Raw genomic sequence first — 12,837 nt, 5'->3', positions numbered from 1 at the left:
GCTCCGCGGCGCATGCCCAGCGCTGTTCCAGCCGTGACTTCATCTCCCGTCATGCACCGCGCCCCACCGAGTGCCGCTGCCGCTGTGCCTGGAACTCCCGTGATGCTCCGCGGCCCCGTTACACCACATTGTACCCGCGCCTACAACTCCCATCAGCCCCCGCGCCCCAGCGAGCCCCGCCCGAGCCCCCCGAGTGCCCAATCAATAGCCAATAGTGGTCAATGAATTAATGAAGGGAATTGTGTTACTTAGAACAAATTACCAATAACTTTTTGGTTACAAAACACATATAGAAATTTTTTATAGAACCATTAAAATGAAATAATAAAATATAGAATAATATTATTATGCATAAGAAAAATAAAAAATATTTATTATTAAGCTAAAATTAATTTAATTAATTTGATTAAAATGTAACTTAATTTTAATTATGTAAAAATACATAATTTTTAAAAAATGTTTTAGGATGGCAGCCCCAGGTGGGCAATATCTGGGGGTAAGGGGTATGTGGTAAATGGATGTGATTAATGCTGAATAAATTGTTGTCCTAGATTGCAAGGCAAGATGTATTCAATTGCTGTCTGTTAGAGGCTGGTTCGCTTCATTGTTTATTTTATCTTTTTCTTTTCTTGCCTAATAAAGAACTGTTATTTCTGCTCCCATATTTTTGCCTGAGAGCCCCCTTAACTTCAAATTTATAGCAATTTACAGGGAGGGGGTTCTACATTTATTTTTTTCCCCATTTCGGGGAGGCTCCTGCCTTCCTTAGCAGACTCCTCTCTTTGCAAACCAGGACAGATTTTGGCACCCAACGTGCGGCTCGAGGGCACAGGAACAAAAAAGGGAATAACAGTTCTTGAGTAATCCAATTTTTGTGTGCTGCTACAGAAACCTCATTAAGTAGCACCCTGTGCTCCAGCCTGCCCTGGTTTGGGTGGCACGGAACCGTGGCTGCATTTCTCCATTTGCAGGTCCTGATCTAAACACGGCTCCTACAGCCAAGGCTGCTGTGGCTGTTCTCTGGTTTGTTTTATGGGTGAATAAGGGGAAGAATTCATGGATCTTTAACTTCCTCTGGGAAGCAGGCACATGGATTCACAGCTATCACACACTGACTGTGTGTTTTTGGGGTTACTTTAATAATGGCACCTACTGTGAGGAAATTACACCAGGGGAAATTTTCTCCCAAGCCTTTAACCATCTCTTTGGGTTTGCCCCACCAGTTTGTGAAGGGCTCAGATCCACTCCAAATACCAATGATATCATACAGGGGCTGTGTTGCTGTTAGCCCTGTTCTATTTGGCACTGAGAGACAAGGGAAGATTAACCTGGATAACCACCCTGACACCCAGCCCAGAACCTGACACGGCCCCAGAGACCAGGGATGCTGCTGCCCCAGAGCCTGACCCTGCCCCACAGCCACCCCAGATATGAACCACCCAGACTGGGTGGGGGTCTGGTGAGGGAGATGCAGGAGATTCTGAAGGAGTGCATTCCCCAGCTGGTGAGAAGCCCTCCCCCTGCCTCGAAAAAGGAGAGTCTGATGGGGCAGCAGTGGAACCCACAGATGTTACAACTGTCCAGGTTCCAGCCGAGCCACAAAGGCAGCCACAGCCAGCAGCAGTCGCCCCTGTAGAAACAAGGAGGTCTAAGATGGAATCAGAGCACCCAGATAAGGGAAGGACCTCACAACCCAAAGGGGAGCCAGAGGTTGCGATCATCACCGAGTCCCTGATGTACAAAAGTCTCTGTAACCTGCACAAGAACATTGTACGATGGAGACGTGAGGCTTATACAACCTGACTGCTTCAAGTCTGAGACCTCATGGGTACAGGTGTCCAGCTGGATGGTGGTGAGGCAAGGAATTTGGGACCCTTGACCCAAGGCTCAGGTATGAATCAGATTTTTGTAAGGGAGCCAGGGTCGCTTTCCCTCTGAGAGCTGCTTTTAATGAGTGCCAGAGAGAGGTTTGTCCACAGGGAAAGAATGCAGGAGCACCAGCACAGAACGTGATGGAAAACCCTTGAGGAAGGGATCCAACAGCTGAGGGAAGTGGCAGCATTGGAGGTACTCTTTGGGAGGGATGGACAGCATGATAATGACCCCGACAAGGTTAGGGGCACAGGGCAAATGCTGTGGAGTCTGGCAAGGCTGGGGCCATCTCAGTACACCACGTTCACTGCCACGATTAATGCCGATAACAGCCGAGAGACAGTGGGCTCTGCTGCCAACAGCTGAGAAATTGTGAGAGTATGATCCATGGCCCAGTGCAGGCTCATGGCTCTGCTGTGGGCAAGGAACTCAAAGAGGAGATGAGGGAGATGAGGGATGAGGTGAGGAGGAAGAGTTCCCACATTGCCCCAGTGTGAGTCACAGGCCCCAAAGTCAGAGCCCAACGTTCCCCAGCCAGAGAGAGAGGGTACGCCCCACGGGCTGGCCTGGGATTCTTTCTGCGTGACCATGGGGAAGACATGGGAAGGTGGGATGGGAAACCCATTTCTGTCCTGGCAGCGTGGGTGTGTCAGCTCAAGGAGGGAAGCACTGACCGAGGGAATTCCAGTGAAGTGAAGGCAGCCTCAGCCTCCCATGACCGAGCTGCTGAGTATGATTTGTCAGATCACCTTTAAAATACCTCTACCATGTATGCCTAGGAAAGAAACAATAACCAGGGTTAGAGGGGCCCTGTCTCTAGCCAGGGAGAAGCACTGGAAAACTGGATCTTCTGGATGGTGTGGATCCAATGGCCTGGCATGTCAGAGTCACAGAAATATGAAGCCTTAGCTGATACTGGTGCACACTGTACCCCAATGCCATCGGGACATGTGGGGCAGAACCTGTTTCCATTGCTGGGGTGACGGGGGGATTGCAGCAATTGACCCTGTTGGGAGCCGAGGTGAGCCTGGCTGGGAAGGAGCGGCAGAAACATCCATTGTGACCGGCCCAGAGGCCCCGTGTGTTCTGGGCATAGACTTCCTCCAGAACGGCTGTTACAGAGACCCAAAGGGACTCAGGTGGGCTTTTGGCATAGCTGCTGCAGAGGCAGAGGACATTAAGCAATTGAACACCTTGCCTGGACTATCAGAAAACCCCTCTGCAGTAGGACTCCTAAGGGTGGAAGAGCAACAAGTACCAATTGCCACCTCAACAGTGCACAACCGGCAGTATCAGACAAATCAAGGTGCTTTGATCCCCATCCACAGAATGATCCGTGAGCTGGAGAGCCAAGGGGTGGTCAGTAAGGCCCACTCACCCTTCCACAGCCCCATCTGGCCTGTGCACAACTCTGACAGAGAATGGAGGTTGACTGTGGACTATCGTGTATTAAATGAAGTGACTCCACCGCTGAGCGCTGCTGTGCCGGACATGCTGGAACTCCAGCACGAGCTGGAGTCCAAGGCAGCAAAGTGGTACGCCACAGCTGACATTGCCAAAGTATTTTTCTCCATTCCTCTGGCAGCACAATGCAGGCCTCAGTTTGCTTTCACCCGGAGAGGCGTGCAGTGCACCTGGAACTGACTGCCCCAGGGGTGGAAACACAGCCCCATCATCTGCCATGGGCTGATCCAGGCTGCACTGGAAAAGGGTGAGGCTCCAGAACACCTGCAGTACATCGATGGCATCATTGTGTGGGGGAACACGGCAGTGGAAGTGCTTGAAAGGAGAGAGGATCGTCCAGATACTGCTGGAAGCTTCACCATCAAGAGCAGCAAAGTCAAGGGTCCTGCCTGAGAGATCCAGTTCCTGGGGTAAAGTGGCAAGATGGACGGCATCAGATTCCCACTGAGGTCATCAACAAGATCACCGGGATGTCTCCACCCACCACCAAGAAGGAAACACAAGCTTTCCTAGGTGCCATAGGTTTTTGGAGAATGCACATTCCTGAGTACAGTAAGACTGGGAGCCCTCTCTACCTGGTCACCCACAAAAAGACCGATTTCCACTGGGGCCCTGACCAGCAACAAGCTTTCACTCAGATCAAACAGGAGATCACTCATGCTGTAGCCCTTGGCCCAGTCAGGACAGGACCAGAGGTGAGGAATGTGCTCTACTCTGCAGCCAGGAACAATGGCTTGTCCTGGAGCCTTTGGCAGAAGGTGCCTGGGGAGACTCAACTTCTCATGGGAGATCACAGCTACTGCAACATTTGCTTACTTTAGCATGGAGGCCATTAATGAAACAAGTCATCTTCCCATACTTTTCAATGCCTTAGAGGGAAAAAGAGAGTCTGATGTATCAATGGCATCCTTCTCCACAGCTTTAGCAGAGGATTTCAGCCCCAAGATCAAGGCATCTCCTCATCCCTCCCACCTGGGACTCAACTTGCTCTTCAGTGACCTTGGTGTGTTCATGTTGCTTCTCTCTGTGCCTGCCCTGTGTCCTTTTCTCTCACTGGAGGGAGGATGGCAGCACTGGAAGAGTCAATATTTCACCTCGGCCTGCAGATGGTTCCATGAGCCCGGCTGGGATTGGTGGCCAATTCTAATTTTGGCCATGGACCCTGGACATGAGGACCAGTTCTTTTCCATAGGAATGAAGGAACAGAACCCCACTATTTTATGGGCAGATGAGAGGTCACAACAAGAGGACAAGGCCAGCCAGAGCTGCCAGATTTTGTTCTAAGAGAGAAATATATATCAGAAATTATTTTGGCAGAATGTCAGTTTTGAGAATGGGCATCTGAAAAGACAGATGTTTCTTTTCCATACAAAGGAGACCACAGAGACCCATTGCTCCAGGAGCTGATGAGAGGCAGCCCTTGGCATCCCAATATCAGCCAGACCTGTCAGGTGGACCCTGGCAGGCCAAGCCAGCCAGAATTGATCCATGTTCCCTCGGTTTCATGGGGTCCCACAGTGTCCCAGTGATCCTTTGCTTCCAGGAGGCCCTGAGCTGTCACAATGCCCCCTTGGTGACACCAGGCCCTGAAGGGTCAGAATGGTCTCCATGGTTCCATCAGGCCCCACAGAATCATAATGGTCTCTGGTCCATGAAGCCCCGCGGTGTCACCATGGCCCCTTGGTTCCATGGGCTCCAGTGGTGCCACAATGATCCCCTTGGTTCCATGAGGTGCCACAGTGTCACAGTGATCTCCATGGGAAGAAAAGAACCAAGCCCCAGTGTGGCAGGGGCAGCCACCAGAGGCCAAGGCCAGCCAGACTTGACAGTACTGGCAGATTTTGCCTGGGAGCAACCCTTGGAATATTGGGGACTTTAGAGGCAGAATCCCAATTTCACACATGGACATCTGGAGGAGAAGGAGGGATCTTTTCCATAGGAAGGAAAGGACAGAACATCAGTGTTTGAGGGGCCGATAAATGGCGGCCACCAGAGGCCAAAGGCAGCCAGACCTCTCTGTCCTGGTAACTTTTGTCTGAAAACAACCCTTGGATATAGGGAATCTGGGAGGTGGAATCCCAGTTTCTACCATTTTTCCATACATAAGGATGGTTTTTTTTTTTATAAGAAGGAAAGCACAGAAGCAAAGCGTTTCGAGGGGAGGGGAGGGGAGGGGAGGGGAGGGGAGGGGAGGAGAGGAGAGGAGAGGAGAGGAGAGGAGAGGAGAGGAGAGGAGAGGAGAGGAGAGGAGAGGAGAGGAGAGGAGAGGAGAGGAGAGGAGAGGAGAGGAGAGGAGAGGAGAGGAGAGGAGAGGAGAGGAGAGGAGAGGAGAGGAGAGGAGAGGAGAGGAGAGGAGAGGAGAGGAGAGGAGAGGAGAGGAGAGGAGAGGAGAGGAGAGGAGAGGAGAGGAGAGGAGAGGAGAGGAGAGGAGAGGAGAGGAGAGGAGAGGAGAGGAGAGGAGAGGAGAGGAGAGGAGAGGAGAGGAGAGAGGAATGGCTCCTCTGAGGCTAAGCCAGCCAGACCTGTTTCTCCTGGAAGCCCTTGTCATGGAGTAATCCTTGAATATATGGCATTTGGAATGAAGAATCTCAGTTTTTACCATGGACACCTTGAGAAGAAAGAAGGTTCTTTCCACTAGAAAGAAAGCACTGAGCCCCAGTATTTCAAAAGCTGATGAGAAGAAGCCCCCAAGAGGCCACAGGCAACCAGACCTGTCCATCCTGGCTGCTTTCACTTGGGAGCAATCCTTCGATGTACTGAGGTTTGGAGGTGGAATCCCAGTTTTAGCCATGAGTGCCTGGACAGGAAGAAGAGTTCCTTTCATTAGGAAGGAAAGCACAGAGCCCCAGTGTTTCAGAGGCAGATGAGTGCCAGAACTCAGGAAGCCAAGGCCAGCCAGACTTGTGATTCCTGGCATCATTTTTCTGGAAGCTATCCTTGTATATAGGGAATTTGGGAAGCAGATCCAAAATTTTGGCCATAGGTGCCTGGTTGAGGTGGAAGCTTTTTGAGTAAGAAAAGCACATGGACCAGTGTCTGAAAGGCAGGTGAGAGGTGGCCCCTGGGTGGCCAAGGCAGCCAGACCTGTTTCTATTGGCAGATTTCATCTGGGAACAATCTTTGCATATAAGGAAATTTGGGGAAGGAATCCCAGTTTTGACCATAGGCCCCTGGAGAAGAAGGACAGTTCTCTCCCATAGGATGATGAAGAAAAGAGTCAATTGTGACCCTGGGGTCCCATGGAACTAAGGGGCCATGGTGACACAGAAGGGCCATGTGGATCCAGTGGTCCATTGTGACAATGTGGATCCAAGGAGACCATGGAGACACCGCCAGAACCTCATGGAACCAAGGAGTCCATGGTGACCCAGCAGGGCTGCATGGAGCCAATGGTCCATGGTGACACTGACCATCCAACGAGGCCATTTGGATACTGTGGAAGCTCATGGAGTGAGGTGGTCATTGTGACACTGAAGAACTTCATGACACCAAATATCCATGGGGACACAGCAGGGCATCATGGAACCCAGGAACCGCTGTTGGCAGTGCAGAAACTCCTGGAACCAGAGGTCATTGTTGCACTGCAGAACCAACACAGCTGCTGCACCTTGTCCCCTGCCCTGCACAGCTCCTTGGGAGGCACGGCAGGAGCAGCACCCTGGGAGCCTTGGGAATGCCCCTCTGGGATCCATGGCACACACTCCCAGGGGCTGGAATTCCAGTTCCCAGCCAGGAAAAGATGTTCCTGCTCTTGAAGGAAGAGCTCTTATGGAAGAGCCAAAAGCCAAGTGGAGCAAGATCTTACAGTGACATTTCACTGCCAGCCTTCATAACTTCACCCATGGTTGTTGTAGCTCATGGATTGGGAATGAAATCAGGACAGTCTTTGGTGGGAGCTGCCCTGGGTCAAGGGAGGCACTGAGAGAGAAACAGAGCAGGCAAAGGAAGGCAGGAGAGAAAGGAGGTGTTTTGGTTTGGAAAGACAGGTGTCTTCTATGGAAAGCAGGGGACTCCCCTGAAATGGAAAAATGTAGACTCTTTCTGAATTGCTATAAATTGGAAATTAAGGGGGGCTGTTGGGTAAAAATATGGGAGCAGGAATAATAGATTTTTATTAGTAAGAAAATAAAAAGATAAACATTTCAGTTAACTAAAACAACACTGACAGAGTCAGAATACAACCTCACACCCTGTTGGACAGGGTGTTGGGCACAGTCCAATTGGAATTGTGGCTGCAGTCCTCCAGGAGTGTCAGGTGTGGTTCTGTTGGAGTAGTGATCCTGTAGGAATGGGAATCTTCTTCTGAAAAGGAAGGGGCAGCTGTTCCTATGGGAAAATCCAGCACAGGGAAAGCTGTGTTGGTGGGCCAGAATCTCAAGACTAGATGCAGGTAGGAATGCTTGGCTCCTCCCTCTGGGCGGGACATCTCACAATGGGATGTTACAGTTCTTATCAGTCATGCAGTGACATTCAATAGCCCATTATCAGAAGATGTCTCCCCTGAGGGAGGATTGATTGTGGAAGAGATAAGGAAAAACTGCCCACTTAACACAGGACAACTGCCATACAGATGGCAGAAAGAACACATCTTGCTTTTCAGTCTGGGACAGGAGGACACAAACAGAATCGGCTGAGAAAGCAGCACTCTGAAAAGCAAACCAGAACTGACAGAAAATGAATGGAACAGAAATCAATAATTCTGGAAGTTTTATTTATTATCAAAATAAATCACAACCACTCAGCCCCGCACAATCCTGACCCCACAACCTCAAATTTGGATCTCACTTCTCCCGATCTCCTTCCAACCCCATCTCACCCTGGAGACTGAGGAATTGAGTAATTTCGGCATGGGACTGAGGTGGAAACCAGCCATTTTGAGGTGGGTGTGAGCCATTTTGAAGTAAGATTGAGGGGTTTTGAGTGGGATTGGGTCATTTTGAAGTAAAAGAGCAATCCATCTTGGATTTTTGAGTATAAAGATATGGAGAATACTCCCATATATCCCCCAAGAATCCACAAAACCTCCAGAATATGTTTCCAAAGCATAAATTCCACCTCAAATACCTCTTAAATGGTGGGACTTTTGACATCTCTGGTCAATACTCTTTTTAGTAATTTTTCAGGTGTTTTTAAGTGAAAAATACAAATCAGAAGAAAATTAAGGCCAAACCAAAACCAGAGACCCCTTGAGCATCCCCTGGGCACTGGACAAAACAAACGCAGCAGAAATTAAACTTAACACTCCATAAAATGCCTTGAGGAAGATTTGCTCTTCCCACAAGTCACTTGTGATGGAAATGCAAACAAATCCCAAACATTAATAAACCAATAACAGAAGCAATTCTCTGGCAATTCCAAAATTCATCAGTTCCAGCACAGCTCCAGCTCAGATGCTGGCAGGTTCCAAAAAGAGAAATGTGGAGATTTGGTCCCATACAGATTATTAAAAGGAAGGGAAAGGTCTGTGTAGCTGTCACAAAGGTGACAGGGACCAAGAAAATATTGATTCTTTTATTTGGAAAAGCCCCCAAGCCTGTGAATTCAGGAGTTATTTGGGAATTTAGCTACCTGAGCTGGGCTTCTTGTAGGATTTAAGTAGCCTTGTGTTTCTCACCTTGGGATGAATGATCCTTATCATTATCACTGGTATCATTTGTTCCCTTTCCTCCAGTGATTTTAACAAACTTTTCAGTGAAGGACAAAAAAATATTTTGTTTAAAATGGCCACCCACAACAGCCATTTTTCCTCATAAGTTCTCCCAAAAGTCACTCAGAGGAAGCTGCATCCAAGTTTCTAAGAGTTCCTCCTGAAAGAGCCAGAAGCTCCTCAGAGGAGGGAACCATGCTGTTGTCAAAGGCACTTGGGGTCAGACAACAGTGCCCTGAACTCACTGTGCAAAAATAATGTCACAATCTGGTTAATAAAATTGTTAGAGAGATGCCACTGCCCCAATTAAGGAGCTCATAAGACCAAATCCAAAGTGGATTTTATTGATCAGTAAATGTGAGATAAAGAGAGATGGAAAGAAAGAGAAAAGGAGGGAGAGAAAGTGAGTGACAGGGACAGAGATCTCCCCTGGGACCGGGCAAGTGTGACATTGTCCCCAGTGCGCGTGGCCTTCCCAGGGTGGGGGTTTTACACCTGAGCCAGTTTGGGTAAGGGGGGTGGTGTTCACCCCCCACCCCGAGCAGGGATTACCTCACTGTTTCAGGTTACAGTGTCAGATGTAACCAAAAGTGTTTTCAGTCCCCATCTCCATAAACTGTTATCAACAGGTGGGGCAGTGTTCTTTATCTCTTCCATGGCTCAGCCCTGATAACGTCCTCCAGGGGCCATCTTCTGTTAATGGGCCATTGAGTGTCACTGCAGGACTGATAAAATTACATCATCCCATTGTGGGATGCTCCGCCCAGGGGGAGGAACCAAGCATTCCTGCCTGGATATAATCTCACCATTTGCAACACCACAACCACCTTGACTACTGGATTCCCAGAGGACAGGAGCTCCATAGCCACCACTGGACCTGCAGACTAAGACCAGACCCTTCTACAGGATCACTGCTTTGACAGAATCACGTTCATCATTCCAACCTGACTGCAGCCACCATTTCATCAGACAGCTACCACCACCCTGAGCAGTGTGGTGTCAGGTTATATCCTGACTCTGTGAGTTTAAACCAGTGTTTCTGTATCATTGCCTTGATCTTAATTTTCTTACTCAATTGTCATTCTGGCTTAGACTCTCCCCCTGGTTTGCCTTCAAACCCATACAAAACTCCTCCCAAAACAGAATTTCCCATTCCCAAATTGGTCCGAAATGAAAGAGAAGGCTGTGAGGAACAAGGAGATGCTCTGGGACACAGAGGCAGGTGAGGAGGAAGTCAGTGCCCTTTTCCCCCTCTCTCCTGCTCCATCTCCCAGCCCAGCCTGGCCCCCAGCTGCAGGACAGCCCCGCTGCTGGTGCCCTCCTGCCGGGGACACACTGGGGGGATCTCCTTGCCCTTCCCTCTGGCACGGAGGAAAATCCCATCCTCTCCTTGTCCTTCCTCCCCCAGAGCAGGAGCTGAGGATGGAGAGCAGGGAGGACAAATCCCTGCGGCAGAACCTCATGGAAGAGGCCGTTTTGAGCAACTCCACAGCGCAGGAATAAAACAGGGAGGAAAAGCCCTGGTGGTCCCGCAGGCGGAGGGACTGCAAACCAAGCCCAGGATGCTCTGAGGAGGAAAGACCCACCCTGGGCCAGGAAGGTGGGCAGAGCTTCAGCCAGAGCTCAGAGCTTGTGGTCCCTAAGCAGAACCATGATAGAGAGAAGCCCTACAAGTGCTTGGAGTGTGGGAAGAGCTTCAAGCAGAGCAACAGCCTGATCCGCCACCAGATGATCCACACCGGGGAATGGCCCTACAAGTGTGGGGAGTGTGGGAAGGGCTTCAGCTGCAGCTCTGCCCTTGTCACCCACCAATGCATCCACACTGGGGAGAGGCCCTACGAGTGTCCTGAGTGTCAGAAGAGGTTTCACACCAGCTCCACTCTCCTTCTGCACCAGCGGATTCACATGGATGAGAGGCCCTTCCGCTGCCTCGACTACGGGGTTGGCTTCAAGCACAACTCCACCCTCATCAGGCACAAGCGCATCCACACTGGGGAGAGGCCCTATGAGTGTCCCCAGTGTGGGAAGAGCTTCACCCAGAGCTCTGACTTGACCAAACACCAACGGAGGCTCTAGTAAAGGAAGCCCTGTGAGTCCCTGAACTGCATGAAGAGCTTTGTACACTGCTCCAGCCTTATCCCCCATGGGAAGACCCATGTTGGGCACAGGCCTGGTGACCCACTTTCCCTGTGATCCATGTTGGGAAGACACCTGACTGGTTATCTTTTTGGTTTGGCCCTAATGTTCTTCTGATTTGTCTTTATCAATTAAAACACCTGAAATAGGACTGAAAAGAAAGTAATTATTCAGAGATTTCCAACATCCAACCCTTTAACAGGTATTTGAGAAGGAATTTATGGTTTGGGGACTTATTCTGGAGGATTTGTGGGTTCTTGGGGAATTTCAGGCTGTGTTCTCCATATCTTTGCACTTCTGAAGTCAAGATGGATTGATCTGTCACCTCAAAATGACTCAGTCTCACTGAAAACAACCAAATCTTACCCCAAAAGGGTACCATCCCACCTCAAAGTGGCTTGTTTCCACCTCAAAAAACTCTAACCCATGACAAAATATCCAATTCCACAGCCTCCAGGGTGAGATGGGGTAGGAGTGAAATTGGGAGAAGTGGGATCTAAATTTAAAGGGTGTGGGATCATGATTGTGTGCAGCTGGGTGTATGGGATATATTTTGATAGTAAACAAAACTTTCAGAATTATTTATTCCTGTCCTTTTAATTTTCACTCAGTTTTATTTTGCTTTTCAGAGTGCCACCTTCCCAGTTGTTTGTGTTTGTGTCCTCCTTTCCCTCCCACCTCTCTTTGCCTGCTCTGTTTCTCTCTCAATGCCTCCCTTGAACCAGGGCAGCTCTCACCAAAGACCCTGCCCTGATTTCATTCCCAATCCATGAGCTATGACAACCATGGGTAAAGTTATGAAGGCTAGCAGTGAAATGTCCCTGTAGGATCTTGCTCCACATGGCTTTTGGCTCTTCCATAAGAGCTTTGCCTTCAAGGGCAGGAACGTATTTTCCTGGCTGGGAACTGGAATTCCAGCCCCTGGGAGTGTGTGCCATGGATCCCAGAGGGGCATTCCTGATGCAGTGTCGTGGTTTGACATGGGAAATGAATTTTCTTGGAAGGAAGAGGTCAGTCCAGTCAGGGGTCAGGTTTGGATACTGACACTTGGGGTGACCAATTGAAGGTGGACACGCCTCTGAGAACACAGAGGGGTTAAAAGCAGAATTCCCAGGAGAACTCGCTCTCTTTGGTTCTGGTCAGCGGAGAGTGCAAACCTCCCCTGCCCAGCCATGAGCTGGGTGGGGGAGGGGAAGCCATGTGGCCTGCAGAGGTAGGCCGGGGGTGAAGGGCCTGGAACCGAGCTGGGCCAGTTCCTGCAGACGGAAGGGTGGAGAACGTCTGAGATGTCTTTGTCGTTCCCCCCCGCTCCCCCACCTAGAGGGAAAGACATAGAGAGCCTGCAGACACCTGGGAGTTTGCCGGCAGAGGAGAAGGAGGAGGGCGGGGAAGATGCCCAGCGTGGGAGACAGCACAGCGTCCTGGGCCAAGAGATTTCAGCTGTCCAGGGAGTTCAGGAATTTTAACCGTTTCCTGTGAAATGAAGACTTTGTGAAATACTGCTCCTCCTCAATTTGAAGGAAAGAGAGACAGCCTGGGACCTCAGATGTTAGGAAAAGAAGGCTGGGGGGAGATGATCGAGTGGCTGTTGGCTGGACTCTTCTTCCAGTAGTTAACCATAGACTGAACCAACTTCTCCTCCAAGAGAGACTGCATTCTAGGGGGATGCAATGGTGAGCCAAGAGACTCCTTCAGCAACTACCAGTTCAGGAATGAAC

At 49.9% G+C, this 12,837-nt stretch overlaps 1 protein-coding gene across 1 annotated transcript in view; it reads left to right on the top strand.

The window, feature by feature from the left end:
• Positions 1-10,153: 10,153 nt before the first annotated feature.
• Positions 10,154-12,837, top strand: part of LOC144246545 (uncharacterized) — a 194,152-nt gene continuing 191,468 nt past the window's right edge. Inside the window, 2 exon segments of the mRNA XM_077784456.1 lie at positions 10,154-10,205; positions 10,488-11,145. Of these exon segments, the coding sequence (XP_077640582.1) occupies positions 10,154-10,205; positions 10,488-11,145 (710 nt within the window).

Source organism: Lonchura striata, chromosome 6 (assembly GCF_046129695.1).
Source record: "Lonchura striata isolate bLonStr1 chromosome 6, bLonStr1.mat, whole genome shotgun sequence".
NCBI classification, from domain to species: Eukaryota; Metazoa; Chordata; class Aves; order Passeriformes; family Estrildidae; genus Lonchura; species Lonchura striata.
The sequence above is the reverse complement of the archived record's forward strand: the minus strand, read 5'-3'. Positions and strand labels throughout refer to the sequence as shown.